This window comes from Vanacampus margaritifer, chromosome 4 (genome assembly GCF_051991255.1).
Source record: "Vanacampus margaritifer isolate UIUO_Vmar chromosome 4, RoL_Vmar_1.0, whole genome shotgun sequence".
Classification (NCBI taxonomy): domain Eukaryota; kingdom Metazoa; phylum Chordata; class Actinopteri; order Syngnathiformes; family Syngnathidae; genus Vanacampus; species Vanacampus margaritifer.
Window position 1 is genome coordinate 13,494,974 of NC_135435.1, and position 22,862 is coordinate 13,517,835.

The following is a 22,862-nucleotide window of genomic DNA, read 5'->3' on the forward strand; positions in this document are numbered from 1 at the left end:
GCAGTGGCAACTTTTACTACATGCGTTCATTCTCCATGAGGAATTTGCCATTTCTTGCCTGCAATGTACACTTCATACTTGTTCACATTGCAGTGAGAAGACCCACCTCTTAAAAAACGCTGCAGTGTACCGTCTCCTGAGCCCTTTCAACAATATAATGAAGATTTCCTGCCTGCGCTGTTGCAGACCGTACAATTTGGAGTGCTCAGCCCACTGCTAAGTCCTAAATGGACTATAGTTGTTTGAGGTGACCTGCAGACTGTAAATTAAGTCAGAGAAAGAAAAAAAAAGAAGTCTAGTGCCGCTGCCAGTTTGAAGGATGTTTACGTCCAGACGAAAGGCAGCAGTAAGGACCAGGTGTGTCCAACGAAGAAGACTGCAGTCGTTTTTCTCAATCTGTGTTAATGTCATCACCAGTCAAAGTTATATGCTTCCTTTTGAGTGAGCTTGAAACAAAGATAATAATTGAAAGCCTGGATGCCACAGTGGAAAATTTTCTCTCTTCAGCATGACTCATTCAGTACAATTCCTGAAGAAACTGCGTTAAATTCTGATAAGCGTTGTGCCAAGGATTGCTCACCTTTCCATCTGTACATAAAAACATAATGCCGGACTACTACTTCTCCGCATTGCAAAGCAGCCCCAAGGTCAGATTTCGAGTCATTAGACGGCCTTTCACTGGTGCATAAATCACAGTGTGTGTCGGTTATAAGGAAGTTTACCTGTTAAAAAGTATTTTCAAGGCAGTTCAGGAGTCATGTGGTTGTGGAGAAGTGCCTTGGGCATGTTCCTGTAATTCATGGTCTCACATTAACTCTCATTTTATGGCTAATTCTTCACTTCAAGTCAAACCACCAATTTCCCTTCAAAGACTTTCCTGCAAGAGAGCATGATGACGAATAGCATTCATTTCACCAATTGTATAACTTTAACAGACTCTCTATTAAAGTGACTTTAAAACTTATTTCAGACCGTTATGCTGCTGATCTACACTATAAAAATGTATTCACCAAGGTATTGCCTGTCTTCCTCTGCTGTTTAGTTATGTGAGCTTCCTTTCTGGAAATGTCACGGTGATTCATCCATAATTTGTTCTGGTCAAAGGAAATACCCACAGCGCCATAAAGTGCCACCGTTGAACACCATGTGCTGTTACCTGCATTACAGACAATAATATTAGTAATCAATTCTTCAGCTCACAGGCAATGAGCACCTTTATCTCCCATTTGGTGTTTATGACTTGGTTAATCGTTAAGCAATGCCTTTGTGATGGAGCAAGGACATATTTGACACCTGTCGTTCGGTTTTCTGAGGGTTGATCCTGAGAGTTAGCCAATAGCTGAAATCGCTGGTATATGACCCTGGGCTGTATAGTATAAAGGTGAGCCATTGGAGACAAACTGAGTCTATACGCAAGAAGGAACTCTTAGAAGAAGTTTGACTCAGGAGTATATATGTCGATAAACCAGCTGTCAGAGCACGCTTTTCTTCCAAATCATTCTTGGATGCCTGAAGACATCAAACCGACGCAGGTGTTTTACCCGTGACTCTTTAAACCTGAGAAGATCCTACAGCATTCCTGATGGAGAAAGTCAAGTCTAACGGCGGGGAGCATGTTAACCTCGCTTACGATTCCATTCTGGATGAGCCGCCGGTCTACGAGAACGACGACGATCACCGGACGGTCCGTCCCTCGGTGGTCAGCGCCTTCGGTCATGACACTTTGGACCGCGTGCCCAACATCGACTTCTATCGTAACGCGGGCAGCGTGAGTGGTCACCGGGCTGTGCGGCCATCGCTGCAGGAGCTGCACGATGTCTTTCAAAAGGTGAGTCGTCTATTTGTGATTTGTTACAAATCTGTGCCATTCACATTGTGAAGAGAATTCCCCTTCTGTCACTTATTTTGGAATTGATGTCAAGGTCCCAACTGACGACCAGAGGGGATAAAAGTACTCACACTAGCAGCATGACAAGATTTCTCAAAAATTGAACAACCACTACAACCCCCAGTACAGGGTGACACTTTTTAACAATCCAATAAAACCATAAATGATGGAAGAAAAATATCTTTTTTCATAGTAATTGAAACTTTAAAACATGCCATTTACAATCAAACAATGATGGAATTCCAGCTATCCCAGCTGAGATGTTCCAGCAGTCAATAAGTAAACTCAATAGCAGATTTCAATGGAGTCATACAGGTGGATGTCATCTACAGGACGTAATAAAAAAAAGAAAATAAAATTCCAACATTGTTTCTTAAATTGCATATTTTAAGGCTTCAATCACTACGAATAAAATATTTTTCTTCCATCACTCTTGGTTTTATTGGATTGTTAAAAAGTTCCCGTTTTTTTGCCACTTTGTATAACGCACCACAAATTTGGAAAATCGGATGTTGGCTTTCTGAGAATTTAAGTTTGGCCTTTTATGGACAACTTTTATGTGTGACATTGCCTTTGAAACTTTTCTAAAAAGACCTTCAAATTAAACAAAAACAGACTGACTTGACTCTCCTTATTTGGAAACCCCTTCTTTGATTTCACAATTTCAGTTAAAAATATCCACTAACAAGCTCATTCAGGCCAGAATTCCCAAGGGCTAGTAGACATGTCAAAATTACCGTGACGTTTCAAACATGCCCTAAACACTCTACTGAAATGACACAAATGAAACATTATTAATGAGGAGAGATCCATGTGGGCAGTAGAATAGGTGCTAAGTTAGAATTGATCCTCCCCAAAAATGTTAAATTACCCAATGATAACAACTGAAAAAATACCCTAGCTAAATATGCTTTTTCAGATTAGATGAATAATTTTTCAGACCCACTAGCTGATGGTTTTTAGGTCGCCATAGGACACAACTTATTCACCGTGAATTATCTTAAATAAGGCCATGAATCATGGATTTTGTTCATCCGAATGTTTTGCCTTTGTCGTGAATCCTCCCTGGTTCACGTTTTTACATGCTGCTGTCTGTCTCAGTTTCTCCCCCCGTCTTATAAAACCCTAAGAACACAATCAAACAAGATCCAAACCGTGGTTGACTTTATCTCTCCATCTATTTATCTTTTTTTACATCTTGTGTTGGTTATCCGAAGATGTAAAAAAAGTAATGAGCTTATTTTTGATAAAGCAAGAAGGACAAAGTACAGACATTTGTTTTCAGTTGTATGTTGTAAATATAAACAACAACAATAACAAAAAACATTCACAGTTTTCGACCTTTATAACGCTTTCAACTGCACACTTAGATGTAGTAGTAGACCATTTGAGTGTTATGGGCTTGGACTATACAGTATTAGCCTTTGTGGATTTAAGTCGTTCTTTCTGCTGTCAAATTTCAAAATGAAGCGAAAATGTTGAAGGTCATCCATCAACAAAAATGGCACAAACAGTTCTTTAAATGATGAATGGCCTTGAAACATTATTTTGAATGGTTTAAAATTAAAACGGCACTCAAGGGCAATTTACCGCAATAAAGAGGACATCGGCAGTATGACAACAACAAAAATTAAACGCATGAGTGAGGTCAGACTAAACAAGATGCTGGGGAGTCATTTAATGCTCTATATTTATCTTCATTGAATGCTAAATTTAGCTTTGCCTTTTTCTCTTTAGTTCTCAAGGGCAGACGCACAGCAGCGTAATGGATTGACAAACGATTGATCAATCTTTATCCTGATTAAAACAGGCACATTCTACTTCTAAGTAAACCCCATTAAGGTAAAAATGCACGTTACTCTTCTCTAATGCAACAGAACGGAGCCGTCTCTGTTCCAGACACTGTTGAGGATGGCTACGAGGGGACCGACGGCAACCCCTCGGACGACGTGGAGTCTGCTGCTCCCCCTGACAGTGGAAAAGAAGCTGTAAAGTTTGGCTGGATAAGGGGAGTCCTGGTAAGTACTGGTGGGCTCTGCGTACTAATAGAATGAATATGGCGCACAAGTGGAAAAAAATTAGGGCACACTAGTAGAATGACTAATATATACTAAAGGCTAAACTGTGCACTAGTTGACAAATGTGTGCTACCAGTACAACTAGTGTCATTATAGAATTCTGCTGGTTAACATCTAATGCTAATTAACACAGATTAACATCTACATTGCAACGTCTAATGCTAATTAGATAGCTCAGATGTTAACTCAAACACAGTTTTTTTCCCCACTAGTAACATGTACTTGTTTTTACTAGTGTGCCCTCAGATTTACAAACATATGTGCTTGTAAAAGACATACTGCCTGTGTGTAGTATTTTACAATGATAGATCAAGGCCCTCACCCGTGATATTTGTCGTCCACAGGTGAGATGCATGCTGAACATCTGGGGCGTCATGTTGTTCATCCGCCTGTCCTGGGTGTTTGGACAGGCTGGCTGGGGTGAGTCAGTGTTGTTGCACACAATTGGTCTAGTTTAGCATATCCCAATTGGAATTTAGTGCTGTTGATTTTGCTATTGGCCGACATACATATATTGGCCTGTTCTTGAGGTACAGCATGTACAGTACTGTATAAAAGCAATGAAGGTCCTACTTTCGTTATCAGGAAGTGACTGATCACAGGCAAGTGTGTCTGCTCAACATGTAATGTAAAAAAAAAAATCCATAGGAAAACTTGCAAGAAAGTTAACTGAGCATGTATATTGCATTTGGGAGAACTATGAAGTTTGATGTCACAGACTATTATTAAATCAGGTTTGTACTACACAGTAAATTCTGTAGAATAAATTTGACTCTCTTTTGAGTAGGACCAAATAGACCCAATTTTAGAGTAGGCTAATATTTACACTTGGAAGAGCATTAAATAAAGAATTTACCCAAAAAAAGTCACTAAAGGGTTGAGGAACAAACTCACGACGTTTAGCTTGGGTGAGTGCCACACAACCACCTGAGTTATGCCACTCCTACTTTTTGCTTATTTCCAAGAGGAGACCCAAAACATTTTATTCTGGTCTCTTGGAGTTACGAAGATTCCAGCTGACACGAGCGATATACACACACAGCAGGAGCTGCTTGGCACACGGAGTAGATTGGCTGTCTCCCAAACCAAAGGTCGTGAGTTTGTTCCTTAACCCTAGAGTGACTTTTATTTATTTATTTTTTCAATTCTTTATTAACTCTCTTCCAATTGTAAATATTACTCTAAAACCGAGTCTATTTGGTCCCACTCTAAATAGAGTCAAATTTACTCTACAGAATTCACTGTGTGCTGCTGATCAAATGAACCATTAAAAACAAAACGATCCTAGTTTATTGCTGTTATCAGTTTGTTTGGCTCAAATGTTTGGTGATTTAACTTCATAACCTTTAAGTGAGACAAGTTAGTTCTCAACAGTCTCCAATGTAGGCAAAAGTGTGTGAAATATATTCTACAAAAATACAGACATGCTGCCAATATATCTTTTTAATGGGACAACACTGAAGAATTACACTTTGCTATAATGGAAAGTATTCAGTGTAATGCTTGTATTACAGTGTGCATTTACTGTCCGCTCCAAATAACTCATCATACAGCCATTATTGTCTAAACCGCTGGCAACAGAAGTGAGTAGCACGTAAATTGGCTATTGTTCCTCTCCCGATTGCATGGAAAGAAGATATAATAAAACCTAAATAAAAATGTGAGGTGTATATACACTTTTGCGAGATACTTTATGTACTGAATACATTGTATATAAAGCAGAGGAAGTGAGGGCAAAGTGTGTTTTCCTTGCTCAAGAACTTATTGATCAGTCCCAGCTTTTTGATCTAAACTGCTTTGAAAAGCTTACAAAGACTAAAGCGGCAGCCAAATCACGTGACGATAACCTACAGCCTCAGCCTCCTTTGGGACGGTGTGCAAAGGTGACCATGGGCTTGATTAAAAAAACAACAACACAAAACAAACAAAACAAAAAGTGTTCATTAACTGACCAATAAAACATGACTGCTGGACATGTCCATTTGAAAATAATGATTTGTGCACATTCCAGGTTTGGGAATAGTGGTTATTGCTCTCAGTTGTGTGGTGACAATCATCACTGGCCTTTCCATGTCGGCCATTTGCACTAATGGTGTGGTCAGGGGAGGTAAGTCAAAACAACCCAAGACACCAAATAATGAGCTGCATGGAGATGAATGATGTACTTTGTGTGTGTGCACTTTTCAGGAGGGGCCTACTACCTGATATCTCGCAGCTTGGGACCAGAGTTTGGGGGTTCCATCGGCCTGATTTTTGCTTTTGCCAATGCAGTGGCTGTAGCCATGTATGTTGTGGGATTTTCTGAGACTGTTGTGGATTTACTCAAGGTGTGTTATGTTAAAATGCTGGTTAAAATGTTTGATTAAATTTGATACAATTAGTTGAGGAGTTCATGTAGTGCTTCACTGCCATTTTGTGGCATCTATTGGCAAATATAAAGCTTTTGGGAGGCCAGGGGTCAATTTGCTACAGCAGTACCCTCAAATGTATTGTTTTTGAACCCTTGAAGCAGGAGAACCGACCTTAAATTACAATATATCCATGCTTTAAATTAACTACCTCGGGACAGAAACGGACTACTTACTGTACCTCATATGTGACATAATTGTGCTCTCTTGCTTCAGGAGCATAATGTACTCATGGTGGATGAAACAAATGACATTCGAATCATTGGAGTCATCACAGTGGTGTTGCTGTTGGGCATATCTGTAGCTGGAATGGAATGGGAGGCCAAGGTTAGTGTCACATTGAATGTTTTGTTTGAATATCCTCAGGCATATTGTGGGGATGTTTATGCGTTTTATTGCAATAAATTAAACCAAATCCTCTTTCCATCGACAGGCCCAGATAGTTTTACTCGTCATCTTACTGGCGGCTATTGTGAATGTATTTGTGGGCACCTTCATTCCTCCCACTGCTGACAAGAAATCCAAGGGGGTATTTAATTATGACGGTAAGAAAACAACTCTACAGACTTATAAACATGTACATTTTAAGCACATAACAGTAGTGCCTTGAGATAAAAAATAAATAAATGTTTGTGCTTTTAATAGTGAAAATATTGTACAATATGAAAACAGAGTAATAAGTTAATTAACTACAATGTAAAGATTTAAACAGTTCATATTGATTTGTTACTGCAATTGAATTCGTTGTGATGCTCTTCTAGTGGCACACATTTTGGCATTGATAAAATGTTATGACTTAATTTCAATGTCTATTGCCTTTAATGGCAACATCACTCCTGCCAACATGGCTGCCAGGTAGGCACGTCAGTTCGTCGTGCTGCTACAGAACGCTAGCGTATCTAGTGATCTAAGTGACCCAGTAAGATTCTGTACAATATTATTTTTTAGAGAATAAAGATTATATTACTGTTACTATTAGTATTGTTATATTATCTACAGCTACATGTGTTGGGGTTTTAAAACCACAACTATCAATGCTAATCGTTTGCATGTCGATGGAATTGCATGCTAGCATTAAGCTAGCGGAACCTTCTTTAGGCAGCTATTTGGCTCTTTTAAATACCCAAAGTTTAATTATCTTATAATTAAAATTTTAACTTCGACTGGCTGTGGCAATAAACATCTTGAAGCCACTTTTTAGATCAATTGTTCACTATTTTGCAAACTGCATACAGTGCTTGTATGTCAAGTTTGCTGAAAATTGGCTCAAAAAAACTTCTAAATTCGGTCACTCATATCTCAAGGCACAACTACCTACTTTATTCCAAGAGCACATTTAATGTAACTTTTTCTGTATTTTTCTTCACAGCGAATATCTTTTTAGAGAATTTTGCGCCGGATTTCAGGGGTGAGGAGTCATTCTTTTCGGTCTTTTCCATTTTTTTCCCTGCTGCAACCGGGATCTTGGCAGGAGCCAACATTTCCGGCGACTTAAAGGTAACTTTACCCTCACAAAACATTTGGACTTTTCCCAACATTTGTTGTGACCATTTTATTGTCATTGTAGTGACCATAAATATGAAATTGGCTAACAAAGATTTGTGCTACTTTCCAGGATCCTCAGGCAGCCATTCCTAAAGGCACCTTATTGGCTATTCTGATCACAGGTGTCACCTACCTGGGAGTGGCCCTTTGTGTCTGTAAGTACAGCATTCTATTAAAAAGTAACACACACACAAAAAAAGTTGAAGTAACTGAACATGTATAGTGGACCGCTTAGAACTAAGTTGAACACAATCCATTTCTGGAGGCAGTTCAACCTTCACTTTTAATTTAGATTTCATTTTGCCAATGATAAATGATGCACGTTTGCCATCACAAAAATCATCTTATTCTCTTGTCAGCTGCCAGCGTTGTGCGTGATGCGACAGGAAATTTTACGGACCTTATCACTCCTGGAGTGCCATGTGAAGGATCAGCTGTCGCGGCCTGTGAGCTTGGCTATAATTTCTCTTCCTGCGCAGTAGAAAATTGCGTATTTGGTGCGATGAACAGCTTCCAGGTAAACAGCTCTTACCAAGTGCTTTGCCTGACGTATGAGGGTTCTAATGAAGTGCTCTTTTTACTGATTTGTGCATCAGGTGATGACTTTGGTGTCAGGCTTTGGTCCTCTCATCATAGCTGGAACTTTTTCAGCCACGCTCTCATCCGCCCTGGCTTCTCTTGTTAGTGCTCCCAAAGTCTTCCAGGTCAGTCATTCCCAAACATTTCCCAAATATGGAACTTGAACAGTGGGGCCTTGAGAAATGAGTGACCTAACTTAAGAGTTGAAGATTGCTGTAGTAAATCCAACGCCTCTTGAAGGTGAAACGTCATATTGCACCTTCTCAGGCATTTAATTGCACAGCTAAGGCTCAACGACCGTAATGTGCCCCAACCACATTACACAGACGGCCGAACGTCGACATTTTTTTTCATTGATGAACCTCCAAACATGCAACATAAGTTCAGTGTTATGATTAAATTACTTTTATTGGGTTTATTTCATACAGAATAAAATAGATATGCTCTTCTTCAAAGTGTATTGAGTTGATGAAGTAGTGCGCATGTAAGTGGTGTGCAAGTCTCATGACAACACATCTGCTATGCAAAATATCATAGCTCACTATATTTTCCAAATATATATTTTTTTATGATATCAACATTTCACAAGTCTCAGGAAAACTCAATGCTCCATGGTTTACAGCCATCCGCAGACCTCACTGAATCGGTGGGTGTCTCAGAAGTCCGGACAGGAGAATGTGCATAGGTGAAAGGTGTGCAAGCCAAGCCAACACTGTAAAAAAAAATGGGGAGTAATATTTACTTGGGGGAAAAAATGTTCACTCAGAAATTCTAAGTAAATTTTACAAGGACAGTTTTGTACAACGCCGTATTGGGGCCACGTATAAATATATATATATTTTTTAGAAGGCGGGGGCAATATTCAGGTAAAAATGTGAACAACTTTATGAAGTGGCAAATTTGCGAGAAAAAAACTTGCAAATTTGCGAGTTTATAAAATGGCAAATTTGCGCGAGAAAAAAACTCAAACATCTGCGAGTTTATAAAGTGGCAAATTTGAAAATTATAAAGATGCATTTTAACAAATGAACTTAAATGCTTGATCGTCCAGGTGTGGACCTTCGCAAAGTGAGGCGTCAGTCGCTGGCCAGTGGCCCTACACAACGCTTCAAAGAGCGAATGCTTAATATAATATGGTTAATCTATGCTAAAGCAATTAGTATCTCCTTATTTGGAAACCCGACCGAAAAGTATTGGCACAATCAGTCGAGTAGGACGCTACATGTAGTTCTCGTAATTTTTGAGTTTTTTTCTCGCTAATTTGCCACTTTATAAAGTGGCAAATTTACGAGTTTTTCTCAGAATATTTCCCCAGCCCTCTAAAAAAATATTTTTTTTTACGTGGCCCGAATACGCCGTCGTAGGTTTTGAGTACATTTGACTAGTTTATTTAAAAACAAGAAACAAAAACAAAAACCTATGTACAAAGCCATTACCTTCAGCTTGGGAGACAGACATGCTACCACCTGAGCCATGCCACTGTTGCTGTTTGCCACTATACTGCATTGCTGGTGTGTCCAAAATGTGACCAAAACCACTCTTGGAGGTACGAGGACTCCACCTGACTCTATTTATATACTAACATACAGAAGGTGTTGCATGGCTCAGGTGGTAGAGTGTCTGTCATCCAAGCTGAAGGTCATGGGGTCGTTCCTCAATGCACACAGTTTTTCTTTTTAAATTTAATAATCTTTCCCTGTAAAAGTTACTTAGAATTTCTGAGTGAAAAAACATTAACCTACTATTTTAAAAAAAAGAAAGAAGTAAATATTACTTTTTTCCCCTTTTATTTTACTGTAACTTCATATCTCAAGGCGCTACTTCATACGACTTGAAACTGGTATCCTTTGGATACAATGAAAGTACCTTACGGCCCTTGACTCATCATTTGATGTGTTCCTCAGGCGCTGTGCAAAGACAACATCTACAAAGCCCTGCACTTCTTTGCCAAAGGATATGGCAAGAACGACGAGCCCATCCGTGGCTACATCCTCACATTTATCATTTCTGTGGCCTTCATTCTCATCGGTGTGTTCAATTGTCCTCATGATTATCTTGCCAAGCAAGTAATTAAAACTAATAACGTAGTTATTTAGCAGTTTTGAAATTGAAATGATTGTTTTGCAAATGTTTTGCTAACAAGTATATCTTCCTGTCTTCGTAGGGAATCTCAATACCATCGCACCCATCATTTCAAACTTCTTCTTGGCTTCTTATGCGCTTATCAATTTCTCCTGCTTCCATGCGTCCTACGCAAAGTCTCCTGGTGAGTACCTCCTGAGTTTTAAAGTGCAACATAAATTTGAGTCAGAATGCACATTTGAAATAAATCTGTAATGAGCACCTTATAAAGCAGCGTTTACAAATGGTTATCCATGCACATATTTTCTCAGTTGTGAAGTGCCAACCTTGCCCTGTCACGTTTCACCAGGCTGGCGACCGGCCTACAGATACTACAACATGTGGTTGTCCCTGCTGGGTGCTGTTCTGTGCTGTGCTGTCATGTTTGTCATCAACTGGTGGGCGGCGCTGCTCACCTACGCCATCGAGATCCTCCTCTACATATATGTCACCGTCAAGAAGCCAGGTGAGATGTCGGGTGTGCCTTCTTTTGCCCTTTGACCTCTGGTATGTTGGAGCTCACTCATGATCCTCTCCAGATGTGAACTGGGGCTCATCCACTCAAGCGGTGACGTTCGTCAGTGCGGTCAGCAATGCTCTGTCTCTGGTTGGAGTAGAAGATCATGTCAAGAACTTCAGGTGCCACATAACAAACAATACAAATCAAATCGAATGTTGCCATTACTTGAACTAAAAAAAGCATTTGCTTGCTTTGATGCATACTGCTTTTCTTCAGGCCTCAGATCTTGGTGTTGACAGGTGCCGCTCGCACCAGGCCAGCTCTGCTAGACCTGGCTCATTCTTTGTCTAAGAACTATGGACTCTGCCTCACCTGTGAAGTGTTTGTGGTAAAGTCACACTCTCAGATCTGATTGTTGTAAATCGCCAAGATTTGTGTAGCTCAGCAAGGGCAATTAACGTCCACATAAATTTCTCCAGGGTCCAAGAGTAGAGGCCCTGCCAGAAATGAACGCTGGCATGGAGAAAAACCAGCAATGGCTGAAGAAGAACAAACGGAAAGCATTTTTCACCGCCGTAGCCTGTGACAAATTCCGGGAAGGAGCCGAGACACTGCTGCAGGTCAGTGTAATAATGTGACACAAAAGAAAAAAACAACTGACCCAGAAAAAAAAAATCAATTTCATTAATGTATAACTGGCGAATGAAACGTACACATAGCAGAAGCTGTTTTTATTGACCGTTGTTGTCCCTCAGAGATACACCGAGTATCTATTGCTATGTTCTGAAGATTCTGGCAAGAAGCGGAGAGAGTTAATGAGAAGCAGGGAAACAATCTTATGGCTTCCACTATCACACCTCAGATAAGGCCTTGTTTCATTGTCGAGATTTCTGACTTCAAACACTGCATAGGTTTAACGGCTATAATTGATTAACACTGTTCTGGATGAGGGCCCCGAGACACAGGATGTGCAGATTGATCTGCTCTTAACTTGTGGCAGTAAAACAGTCCAGCCCAACAACTATTTGTTTGGGAAACTGGAAAACTTTTGGGTTCTTTTATTTGTTCTTATGTTTCGCCTAAGTTAACAGTAGAATTGAAGCGGGACTATGATCTGTCATGAGCACAATTAGATACGTAGCTAGATACATGGGCTGTGATTTGATCCAAAAACTTTAATGGTTCAATACAATTCGGTTCAGTTTGGGAGTGATGCGATTTGATACGGTGTGGTAACAATGAGATAGTTAACATTTTTTTGTATGTTACCATGAAGAACACAATTTTATAGGATTACATTCTCACAGTATTTTTGAACATACAAAAGACCACATATCCCTAAGCATTGTTGCTTTTATAACAATGTCAAAACCTCATGTCAATTTATGCAATCTTAGATGTGCCCCCCCCCCCCTCATTTGAGGAGCTCTTGCATTATTTTACTGATGAAAACTGTAAAGCCTCAGGCAACCGACTCCTAGTCTCAGGCCCAGATCCACAACACTACAATCAATCTAAGGCAGAGGAGTCCAAACTATGGCCCGTGGGCTATTTGTGGCCCGTTGTCCATTTAAAAGAGGCCCACGGCATAAACTATTACTAACAATGACATTTGCTATTAATACATGTGTTTTATACATTGTAGAGCTTTTATAAATATGCAAAGATGAAAATTAACTGTTAACAATTAAGCAAGTGACAACATTTCTCTTCATAACATTGTGGAAAATAAAGATAATTCGTTTTTACAAGCAAAAAGGGATTCCTCCATTTTCTGCTCTGTGTCAAGGTCCAAATTGTGAATTACCGGTACATCACATGAATGATTCCCAAATGACAGATTTTTTTCTGAGCACGAAAAATTCATAACTTCTCAATGATGAGATGGGATTCAGTGCAGGGGCAGATATTTTCTGATTGGTTCTGGTTGGTCTCTGACCACCCCAAAATCTTGTAAAATCCTAAACTATATCCCTTACAGAAAGCTGTTCAGGTAGTAGTTTTCCAAAATGCACTGCAAACAATATGCAATTGATTGGGGAAAAAAATCAAAGTGGCCCTCGGAGAAAAAGGTTTGGACACCTCTGATCTAAGGATTCCTGGCTGATTCATATTGACTGAGGAGTTTGCTACAGTCATATCAGTTTATCGTTTCCGAACCCCGGTAATAGATCATTGGGATTCATCCAAATTTACGGCTCTCTTCAACCCTAAATAATTACTGGAGAATATACAGTAACAGCGATCCATGTTTGTGTTTACAGGCCACGGGTCTTGGCCGCATGAAGCCGAACACACTCATGGTTGGCTTCAAAAGAAACTGGAAGACTGCAGGTTCAGAAGCAGTCTTAAGTTATGTGGGAGTGCTGCAGTAAGTTATTAACATAAATCCTCACATAACGCTGACACAGTTATGAATAAATTAAACAGAACTATACTAGTGAAATCTGTTTTTTCTTTCTGACAGTGATGCCTTTGACTTTGAATATGGAACATTGATTTTGAGGATGAACCAGGGACTTGATGTGTCTCATATTGTTGAAGCAGAAGGTCAGTACGCCACCAACATACAGTATATATTTCAATCATTTATATGAGTCTCAAAGAGCACCATTTAATTGGGACAAGGTATTCATAAACATGATCATTCTAGCCCTCGAAAGACTAACTAACTCGCTACCTAGCTACATGTACTATAAGTTGTTGGTGCAGTTTGCAGCGGTACTGACACTGAGTGAGAGCTGTTTTAATATTTTGTTACCCTATTTAGCTACACGATAAGGTCACCATCCCTCAGCATAGTACATTGCAGTGCTACAAAATGTAACTATATAGCAGTAACTACAATAGCCAAACATAGAAATGAACCATATATGTTTTCTTCAGAGGAAATGCTGAAATCAGCTAAAGAGCAACAGGCGCTGGAGAGTGATTTCCCGTCAAATGGAGTCAAAGCCAAAGGATTGTTCAGGAAGTCCAGAAAATCCTCTCAGCAAGTGCTCACCACCCGAGGTAAGTTTTAATGCACTCTATTTGTAGAGGCTGCATCATGAGATAAATCCTTAAAAAACACTACTTTAAATCCACTGTCTTGGTTTTTAGGAGCATTTGCCAAATGGAAGCAATGTCTTTCTGTCCTTCTTTGGAAACTTCTCCAGACTCCCATTAGGATATAAGTGAACTAAAAGATTTGTCTAGGGGAGTAATCCAATACTAAAGCTCCGTTTGTTCCAGCATCGCAATACACACACGCACAAAGGTTCACACACAGATGCATCTTGCCAAGATGGCAAGCAGGGGTGGAACATAACCAAGTACAAATACTATTGTAGCGTTTTCCCCCCAGGTATCTGTAGTTGGCGTTTTACTTTTACTCTCTGCATTTGAAAAAGAGATATCTGAACTCTGTACGCCTTATTTTCACAGAATAGGCATGCTAGTTCTTCAACCTCCATTGCTAACGCCGATGTGAAAAAAGACTTAAAAAGAGATTGGGAAAGTCAACAGCGGTTGAATGACTCAGATTCTGGCATTTAAAGATTCTCAGTTAAATATGGGGGGAAAAACACTCAAGGTACAAGTAAGGTGTATTTTTCAAGTACTTATCATCTAATTTAGCGTTTTTGTTACTAAGTTTAAAGCGTTTACAAAGCTAACACGTAGTTTTGATAGCATAAAAGTCGATTTAACGCTAGCTAGCTCAAACAACAAACATGTGAGATGTAGCGTAATTTCATTTTCTTCTTGGTGCGAACACTATGTTCGGAAGTTGCTAAACTAAAGGAACTATTTGTGCGCTGAGAAGTTCCAGCAAAAAATACTTTGTACTAGTGTACATTGAGCCAGTGACAGCTAGTGAGGCTAACTAGTCGATTTAACGCTAGCTAGCTCAAACAACAAACATGTGAGATGTAGCGTCATTTCATTTTCTTCTTGGTGCGAACACTATGTTCGGAAGTTGCTAAACTAAGGGAACTATTTGTGCGCTGAGAAGTTCCAGCAAAAAATACTTTGTACTAGTGTACATTGAGCCAGTGACAGCTAGTGAGGCTAACTAGTCGATTTAACGCTAGCTAGCTCAAACAACAAACATGTGAGATGTAGCGTCATTTCATTTTCTTCTTGGTGCGAACACTATGTTCGGAAGTTGCTAAACTAAGGGAACTATTTGTGCGCTGAGAAGTTCCAGCAAAAAATACTTTGTACTAGTGTACATTGAGCCAGTGACAGCTAGTGAGGCTAACTACATTTTTGCCATTTAGCATGGGGAGTGATTCAAATTTTATGGCTGCCACTAAAATTTTAGCGCAATAGTGGTGCAAGTCCAAACATCTGTCAAATCTATCGATATGTCATGAATGATGATAGATAAATACATAATTTTACTCATACTTTACTAACATGTAGAGGCACTGGTACCCAAGTTATCCAAATTCTCTGCTTATCTTCAATCAGACATGAATTGAGTTGGTTCATTTTAAAGTCAGTTTTTTTTTTTACTATTATATTATATATTTAAGACAAGTATCTGTACTTCTACTTACGTACAGAGCGTGAGTACATTTGCCACCTCTGATGACAAGTGTCTTGTTGTTTGTATCTAATCCGCATCCTGCCTCTGTGGAACATTAGACCTACGGGATGTCTTCCTGCTGATGCATTTCCTCCTCCATCTTCCCTCTCCGCATTCACTCAGCAATTTACGCTGCCTCCTCTCATCCAACTCTCATACCGCCAATCTTTTGTCTCCCGCTCAGTGTCGGTGTGCGGCCCCCCGCCACCGCAGGTTGCCAAGATGAATGAGAAGCTGCTGCAGGCCAGTGCTCAGTTTAAGACCAAACAGCCCAAAGGAACACTTGACGTGTGGTGGCTCTTTGACGATGGAGGTGGGTGATGATGTTTCTGTTGTGTATTCCTAGAGTTAATAAAGAATTATAGAATATATTTTTTAGCAGCCTCGCAGGTGCAAATAGTATCAGTGAGGGACGACAAATTGCTGACTCATTTGAAAGATTCCAAAGCGTATTATTTCAGTGCTAACTAGATTGCTGATAAATTGGTGTTTGTAAAGAGCTCATTTGGGAAGTATCCAGGGATGGGTGACATTTAATTTTGCATTACATTGTTTGGAGTAAATAGATGACAAATTTCCCGTGTAAAAACAGAACCAATTCACCAGATTTTTTTTGATTTTTTTAAAGCACATATGAATTTTCGATCATGTATCGTTATTTCTGCCTTTCTCCCAGGTCTCACTCTGCTGCTGCCCTACATCCTCACCACCAGGAAGAAGTGGAAAGATTGTAAAATGAGGATCTTCATTGCAGGGCAGCCCGGACGCAGCGAGCTGGATAAACAGGAGTGAGTGGAAGCAGCTAATTGTTTCACTATCAATTATAGCCTAACGAGCATGGGTCTGATTAACTGTCAATGTGGTGTGACGAGGGCAAAGGCATGAAATTAGAAGAGATGTTCCTTGGCGGTAAATAAACATACATTTAGATTTAACAGTTAATCAGTGCGCTTTTTTTGTTTTGCAGGATGAAGTCATTGCTGGAAAAGTTCCGAATTAAATGCACTGACATCATAGTCATCGATGACATCCATGTCAAACCCCGTAACGAAAGGTACGGTACATGTTGGAAAATCACCTTGGTTCAACATCTGCCCTTGATGCCTCACGTCTTTTTTTTTTTGTGTATGTTCTCAGCTTGAAGAAGTTGGAGGACATGATTGAACCTTTCCGCCTTCACGAGAGGACCAAAGATAGTACACAGGTTGAAACCATGCGGAAAACACAGCCTTGGAAGATTACTGATGACGAGTTGGATGAATTTGAGGAGAAGGTATTGGAAGAGCTCGTGCACACATGATCGCATCATTTTGAATTAGCCTGCATTAGATTGCAGCACTGTTTTCGATTTAAAACACGCTGACAGAAATCTCAAAATCATTTTCAATTTGCTTACATTTCCACATCCATCTGGTCAGTTGTTGACTGGTTATTTTACGATAGTCAATGTCCTAAAATATATATTTTTTTACATTATCACAGAACTGTATTCTGTATGAAGTGAGCTTACTTTACTCCTAAAAGTCGCAAGTGCACCAGTAACAGTATAAGGTTGAGCAACAGCTGATTTCAGAACGTCATTTAAGTGGTCATCAAGGCGACCTCTGGTGGACAAAATTAGCAACAACAATACTTTTGGAGAAGAATTAAACGTATTCTCTCACTGCAGCTGTTTGTTTGAAAGAATGCAAAACTATGCAAATTAGGACACTTCCACAGTGCCACCTGATCTTACTAGTTGAAAGTCATTAATGAGCAAAACCGCTTCTGCTTTCCAGACCAACCTGCAGGTTCGACTGAATGAGTTGCTTCAGGAGAACTCCAAACAGGCCAACCTGATTGTGGTGTAAGTAGAACCATTTTAGCACTAAAACCACTTCAAATCATCTGTTAAAGAGTCTGATTCTGAGTCTCTGACCCCCATGCAGGAGCATGCCTATCGCACGAAAGGAAAGCATCTCTGACTTCCTTTACATGGCCTGGTTGGACATTCTGACCAAGGACCTCCCACCCACCATGCTCATACGCGGCAACCACAAGAGTGTGCTCACCTTCTATTCATGAGAGCTGTGCTGGAAATGAATGCTTATGCTGTGATGGCAAGCCATGTTTCAAGGACCGTTCCAGAACCTTTAGATGGGAAAGAAACCAGTGGGGTTACTAATCAGTGGGCAGTAACACTCATTTCACTACAGGGAAATACTTTTCTGACTCTTTTTGAAGTCATAATATCAATAATGGATGCTTATGGATTGTTTTAAATGCATAAGATGCACACATCAAACATCTTGCAACCACAGTCAGATCCCTTCAAATAAACTGTTCACACAGGCACAGTACACACAGGACCTGTTACTGTGAAATAAATGTATATAGTAGGAGTCTAACTACATTAATCTGTGTTTTGGGGGGAATAAACATCTTTTCATGATTTCATGATTTAAGCGCATGAACTGTGATAATTATACATAGCCTTGTTTTGTTTTGACATTTAAAAAATGTAAAATACTATCTTATTAAGTTTACCCACTATATATTTAAGTTTTTTTCTTCTTCGAAATAACCATTGTTTCAAAATCATTCAGAATGTCTGCAATGTAATGTCTGTCTATTTAAGTGTACTTGTATGTGTACTTGCGTAAAACAATCATTTTTAAATAAAATAAATTTGTTGTTGCTAATTTTGTGTTATTTATCAGACAGTATTGTTAGTGATAGTTGGATCATTTCAAACAGGCCGTTTGAAATGTCATAATCTCCATCACATACATTTGGATAATAATATGACAATACGAGTCAAACTTGTGAGAAAACAAATACAGTACTGTATAGCGTTTTGACCACTGAAAATTACACATTGGAGCACAGACGTGAGGTTAAGCTAACTGACGGATTCAAACACTACTTTGGGCCTCAACACAAACACAGGATCGGTAAAACAATTTACGTATTCCCATTTAGCTGCAACAATTAATACCGTTTACACTTAAATTATCAACAGCGTTCTAATAATTAAAAAATATACAGGCCTAATAACGTTGGGTTAAGCTACAACAGGAATCAAAAACTATTGACTGACAGGCGTAAACAACATGCAGGTGTTTGCCTCTGCTATAGAAATGTATACTTAGAGAGCTCTTGGACTGGTTGGCTCGTCACTGTGATACGTCAGCGAGTCCGCCATTTTAGATGTGGCAGATCTACCTGTAAACTAACTTATGTAACTGGAATAAACAAAAGACAACAAGGTAATGCAAATATTCTCTGTGTATGTAAAAAAGGAAAAAACAAACAAAACAAAAAACAGTTACAGGTAGGCTAAGGCGTATTTTTTTCCAGCCAATATCATGTGTTAGTCAATTCACAAAGTTATGTTTCTAAAGCCAATTGACAATTAAGCTTACATAACAAGTCAAAGTGGTAGAAAGGAAGCTCTCCGCTCCTTGAAAAGCATTGGACTCGGATCATTCTGATTTGATTTGTGATGGTTATTTTGATTTTCAAAATGTGATGAAATGCCCTTAAGCTACTATAACAATCTGCCAGGTTTGTGTGCTAGTCACAGGCAAAAGCAATACAATATGCTATTTGTTTTCACTGTGTAAAGGAAGCATTTGCATTGTGGAGCATTGCAGAAATATCAGAAATGGATGTTCGGAATTGTCAATAGGAATTGTTTCGATAGTGTAAAAGCCTAAGCCAATCGTTAGAATTTGTACCGAAAACCTCATAAGTCACAATTTGGCAACTATGGCAAGTTTAATATTCTTCCAAAAATCTATACTTTTGGTTAATCCATATGAGTGGGTGTCATTTTACGAATTACTGACCAATCTAAAGTGTTGAAAATGGTTTGCTAATGGTTGCGTAAACGTGCAGTTTTTTGGGGGTCTCCTTGAAAAGTGATGTTTTTAGAGGTAAAAGGTTTTGGCCAGACGCCAGCGCTATTATTCCTTGTTCTTGACGGTTACAGTATTTAACTCACAATAATAATAAAACAAATCATTGTTACTTTTGTACTTGAGCACATTCTTTATGAACATGTGTTTTTGTAATTTTACTTGAGTAAATGAATCACAACTATGGAAGCCCGTTTATGGGAAATAAATAGGTTTACAGAGGTACAATGATCGATCAATCGATATAACGTAATGCAGCAAAATTATGTTAATTTATTATTATTTTTTAAATATGTAATAGCCTTTCCACATTAAAGCTAAGGATAGCATCTGGGTGACCTACCAGTCTGTTGCTTTGATGAAAGTTTGTCAGTAGAAACGGGCTTCCTTCCTGCCTATTATTATTATTATTATTATTATTATCTTTTTTGTGTGTTTAAAAAAATATCCATACTTCTGCTTATATAGTGTCAGTACTTTTTATAACCTGCTAGCAGCGAACGATTGAGGCGTCTTCACTGATCACTTCCAATATGGCGGCGATGTCGGCGTGTACTTCAGTGATGAAGGGGACATCTAAGTTTACACGTCTGTAAGCCCTCTTCTTGTTGGCAGACACACGATGACACTAGCACTATGTCCACGGTCTTTTCTCAGAAACCTGTGCTGTTCGAGTCGTTTAAGAAGGCGTTTTCACTCTCTGATGATCAATCTTAACAAAGGCAAGCACAAGATGAAAGATAGATACTTGACATTAGCCTCATTTGCATTCCGGTAACTGTTGTTTCTGTATTGTGAACTGAACGGAGAACGCGTAAACAACAGCAGCATGAGCAATGCATCTGGTTTATTGTTCTATCGCACAAGAAAGCAACGTTAAAATGCAATCTGTACTGTGCTGTGTCGGAGTCATAAATAACGATAAACTCTCGCGAGATGGTGACCAGGATGCGTTTTTTGTGACATACTGAAACGTCATAGTGACGTGTATTCCAAATATATATACTGTATATTTTTTTAAAAACGCGTTCATCTTTTTATTTTCGATTAAAAATGTATATGAGTGTATATTAAACATAATAACGTTCAAAACCCAAGCAGCTTTGATTCGTTCACTCGCTTAGTAGTCGAACAAACGTAAAGAAAAACAGTTTTGGAGGCGGGGCTAACTTCAAGCCCGCGATTTTTGTACAAAGCCGGGAAAGACGTTCATGCACTGCAGTCTCTTCCTTACTCCGGACGCACGCGAGTGAAGAAAATTCGCTTTTGTCGCTGCTCCTTTTTCGAGTTGTATCGCTTTTAATTTTGCCAACATGCCCGTCCTAGAGGTCGCAGATGCTTGCGAAGTTTCTCCATCAAAGAGATGCAAAACCAACGCTGTCGAGGAGAGAGTCGTTCTTCGTTTCGCCAAACTTTCGGAACATGCCACGACACCCACCAGAGGCTCCACAAAAGCTGCTGGTTATGACCTCTACAGGTTGGGCACATCATTTCCACTCATGAATTCAAATAATGCATATCATTTAAGTGCATTTTTTATTTTATTTTTCATTGTGTCCACCTTTCTAGTTTGTATGAAGCTGTGATGCAAATTTAATGAAATGTTTGTGTGTGTGTGTGTGGGGGGGGGGGGGATTTTGTCTGATTTGTAATTTACACGTCTACAATTGGCTGAAAGGATATTGAAATACAGTGAAATTAAACTAAACTTTTTTATTTTTTCCAGTGCATATGATTATTCAATCGGCCCTATGGACAAGGCCATAGTCAAAACTGACATCCAGATAGCAGTACCACATGGCTGTTATGGCAGAGTGGGTGAGTTGTTTTTATGCGCACAAAAAAAAAAAATCCCAACCTAACATACTATTTTTGTGCACAAATGGACAGTAGCTGGTGTTAGGCAGTAACTTTGCTGTATTTTTCTTTTAGCGCCGAGATCTGGACTCGCAGTAAAGCACTTTATCGACGTTGGAGGTGAGTGGAATGTCAGATTCCTCCATTTTCTATGCAACCGACAAACGCCATGTGTTTCATCCATAATATTATACAAATATGTTTAATTGGGCTACAATGGACTTAATCAGGTTGACCTTATGTGTATTCTTAGCTGGAGTTGTTGATGAGGACTACAGAGGGAACGTTGGTGTTGTCCTATTTAACTTCAGCAAGCAGACATTTGAAGGTAATATCCTCTCATATGGTGTCTTTTGTGTCAATAATACTAGCGAAATCTAAGTTAACCAAGATAAAATTATTTGTACTTGATTGGAATTTAAAAAATGCAATTCTTTAAATAAGCTATTTTCTTCTATTTTTGCTATAACAAATGTGTTAAAACTCCAGTTCTATAAATTGTGTAAAACATTAATAAAAATGGAATACAATGATTTGAAAATCCTATTGAAGCTGTATTTAATTGATTTGCTCACACAGATGCTTCATAATTTGGTGAATTTAACCTCATCCGTCTAGTATTACTTTTACGGCTTCTCCTTTAATTGCTAATGATTACATTCACCCATTTCCATTCAACATATTCACGTATGGAATGTTTCAAACTTTTTTTAAAAAAAAAATTATTTAAGCTTTCCCTAACCTCTAACTGCCCTGATCATTTATTAAATGAAATGTATTGAAGGCCTAAAAAAAAAAAAAATCAAATCAATTTCAACACTGAATGCTGTCTCTTGCATTTAACTGCATATAGATTCAAGGATTTTAAAATCTTTATTTTTCATATAGACAACGTCTACACAATGTTCTAACTTTGTTTTGTGCATCCAATTTCTAGTTAAAAAAGGTGATCGAGTTGCTCAGCTGGTGTGTGAGAGAATCGCCTACCCAGAATTAGTTGAACAGGAGGTAATTAGCCAACGTACACTTCTGCAAGCATGAAAAGTTTGTCATCTAGTTTAATGTTAACGATGATGACATAAAATGTCTTTTTCAGACACTAGAAGACACTGAGCGTGGGGCAGGAGGGTTCGGCTCAACTGGAAGCAACTAAAGCCTTGAATATTGAATGCGTTAAAGTTTGGTTTTAGACGTTTCCGGTTTAAACTTGTTAATAAATGTCATATTTGTATGTCAGTCTGATTTGTCAGTTTTATTATTATGCAAGTACTGTACAGTATTGTTTATTTTAGCAATGTTGCATTTCTCCACATGGGGGCAGAGTAAGACGTTTTACATGAAGCTGCCGGAAAAACTGTCCAAGCTTGAATGTCACACAAACGCACACGTTTTGGACTGGACTTTTTAGATTTTCTTTCAACTTAACATTGCCACCCTACCCGACACAACAGCAG

The 22,862-nt window shown here is 39.0% G+C and overlaps 2 protein-coding genes and 1 long non-coding RNA gene across 7 annotated transcripts; 2 read left to right on the forward strand and 1 right to left on the reverse strand.

Annotated features, from left to right (window-relative positions):
* Window positions 1-305: 305 nt before the first annotated feature.
* slc12a1 (solute carrier family 12 member 1) lies at window positions 306-18,333 on the forward strand. Of its 3 annotated transcripts, XM_077563037.1 has the most exons (26): window positions 306-1,828; window positions 3,766-3,906; window positions 4,311-4,386; window positions 5,978-6,073; window positions 6,154-6,293; window positions 6,591-6,701; window positions 6,808-6,919; window positions 7,744-7,871; window positions 7,990-8,074; window positions 8,279-8,436; window positions 8,516-8,623; window positions 10,403-10,526; window positions 10,663-10,764; window positions 10,930-11,085; window positions 11,159-11,258; window positions 11,356-11,467; window positions 11,559-11,699; window positions 13,344-13,450; window positions 13,547-13,629; window positions 13,966-14,091; window positions 15,837-15,965; window positions 16,329-16,440; window positions 16,620-16,706; window positions 16,790-16,925; window positions 17,431-17,498; window positions 17,581-18,333. In XM_077563037.1, exons 1-26 carry the CDS (start codon window positions 1,583-1,585, stop codon window positions 17,714-17,716), a joined length of 3,120 nt encoding a protein of 1,039 aa, XP_077419163.1. In that variant the 5' UTR covers window positions 306-1,582; the 3' UTR covers window positions 17,717-18,333. The 3 variants fall into 3 exon arrangements, with proteins under 3 accessions (XP_077419163.1, XP_077419164.1, XP_077419165.1); XM_077563038.1 differs by lacking the exons at window positions 306-1,828; window positions 3,766-3,906; window positions 4,311-4,386 and adding an exon at window positions 4,585-4,700; XM_077563039.1 differs by lacking the exons at window positions 306-1,828; window positions 3,766-3,906; window positions 4,311-4,386 and adding an exon at window positions 4,977-5,057.
* LOC144050093 (uncharacterized) lies at window positions 8,888-20,476 on the reverse strand. Of its 2 annotated transcripts, none has more exons than XR_013293783.1 (4): window positions 20,039-20,476; window positions 17,704-17,782; window positions 11,036-11,223; window positions 8,888-9,210 (listed from the first exon to the last, which is right to left on the reverse strand). It is a non-coding gene; the product is annotated as an uncharacterized LOC144050093 (long non-coding RNA). The 2 variants fall into 2 exon arrangements; XR_013293782.1 differs by lacking the exon at window positions 20,039-20,476 and adding an exon at window positions 19,895-20,033.
* On the forward strand, window positions 20,108-22,644 carry dut (deoxyuridine triphosphatase). Of its 2 annotated transcripts, XM_077563040.1 has the most exons (7): window positions 20,108-20,273; window positions 20,878-21,028; window positions 21,278-21,369; window positions 21,484-21,528; window positions 21,662-21,736; window positions 22,346-22,416; window positions 22,505-22,644. In XM_077563040.1, the coding sequence occupies exons 1-7, from the start codon at window positions 20,174-20,176 to the stop codon at window positions 22,559-22,561; spliced, it is 591 nt and encodes a 196-aa protein (XP_077419166.1). In that variant the 5' UTR covers window positions 20,108-20,173; the 3' UTR covers window positions 22,562-22,644. The 2 variants fall into 2 exon arrangements, with proteins under 2 accessions (XP_077419166.1, XP_077419168.1); XM_077563042.1 differs by lacking the exon at window positions 20,108-20,273 and having other exon boundaries at window positions 20,314-21,028.
* The last annotated feature ends 218 nt before the right edge of the window (window positions 22,645-22,862 follow it).

Bases quoted from the DNA above. Each gene is read 5' to 3' on its own strand.
- slc12a1 (XM_077563037.1), top strand. From the start codon at position 1,583: ATGGAGAAAGTCAAGTCTAACGGCGGGGAGCATGTTAACCTCGCTTAC. The intron at 10,527-10,662 runs GTGTGTTCAATT...CTGTCTTCGTAG, and splicing joins TGTGGCCTTCATTCTCATCG to GGAATCTCAATACCATCGCA. The intron at 11,086-11,158 runs GTGAGATGTCGG...GATCCTCTCCAG, and splicing joins TGTCACCGTCAAGAAGCCAG to ATGTGAACTGGGGCTCATCC.
- dut (XM_077563040.1), top strand. From the start codon at position 20,174: ATGACACTAGCACTATGTCCACGGTCTTTTCTCAGAAACCTGTGCTGT. The intron at 21,029-21,277 runs GTTGGGCACATC...TATTTTTTCCAG, and splicing joins GCTGGTTATGACCTCTACAG to TGCATATGATTATTCAATCG. The intron at 21,529-21,661 runs GTGAGTGGAATG...GTGTATTCTTAG, and splicing joins GCACTTTATCGACGTTGGAG to CTGGAGTTGTTGATGAGGAC.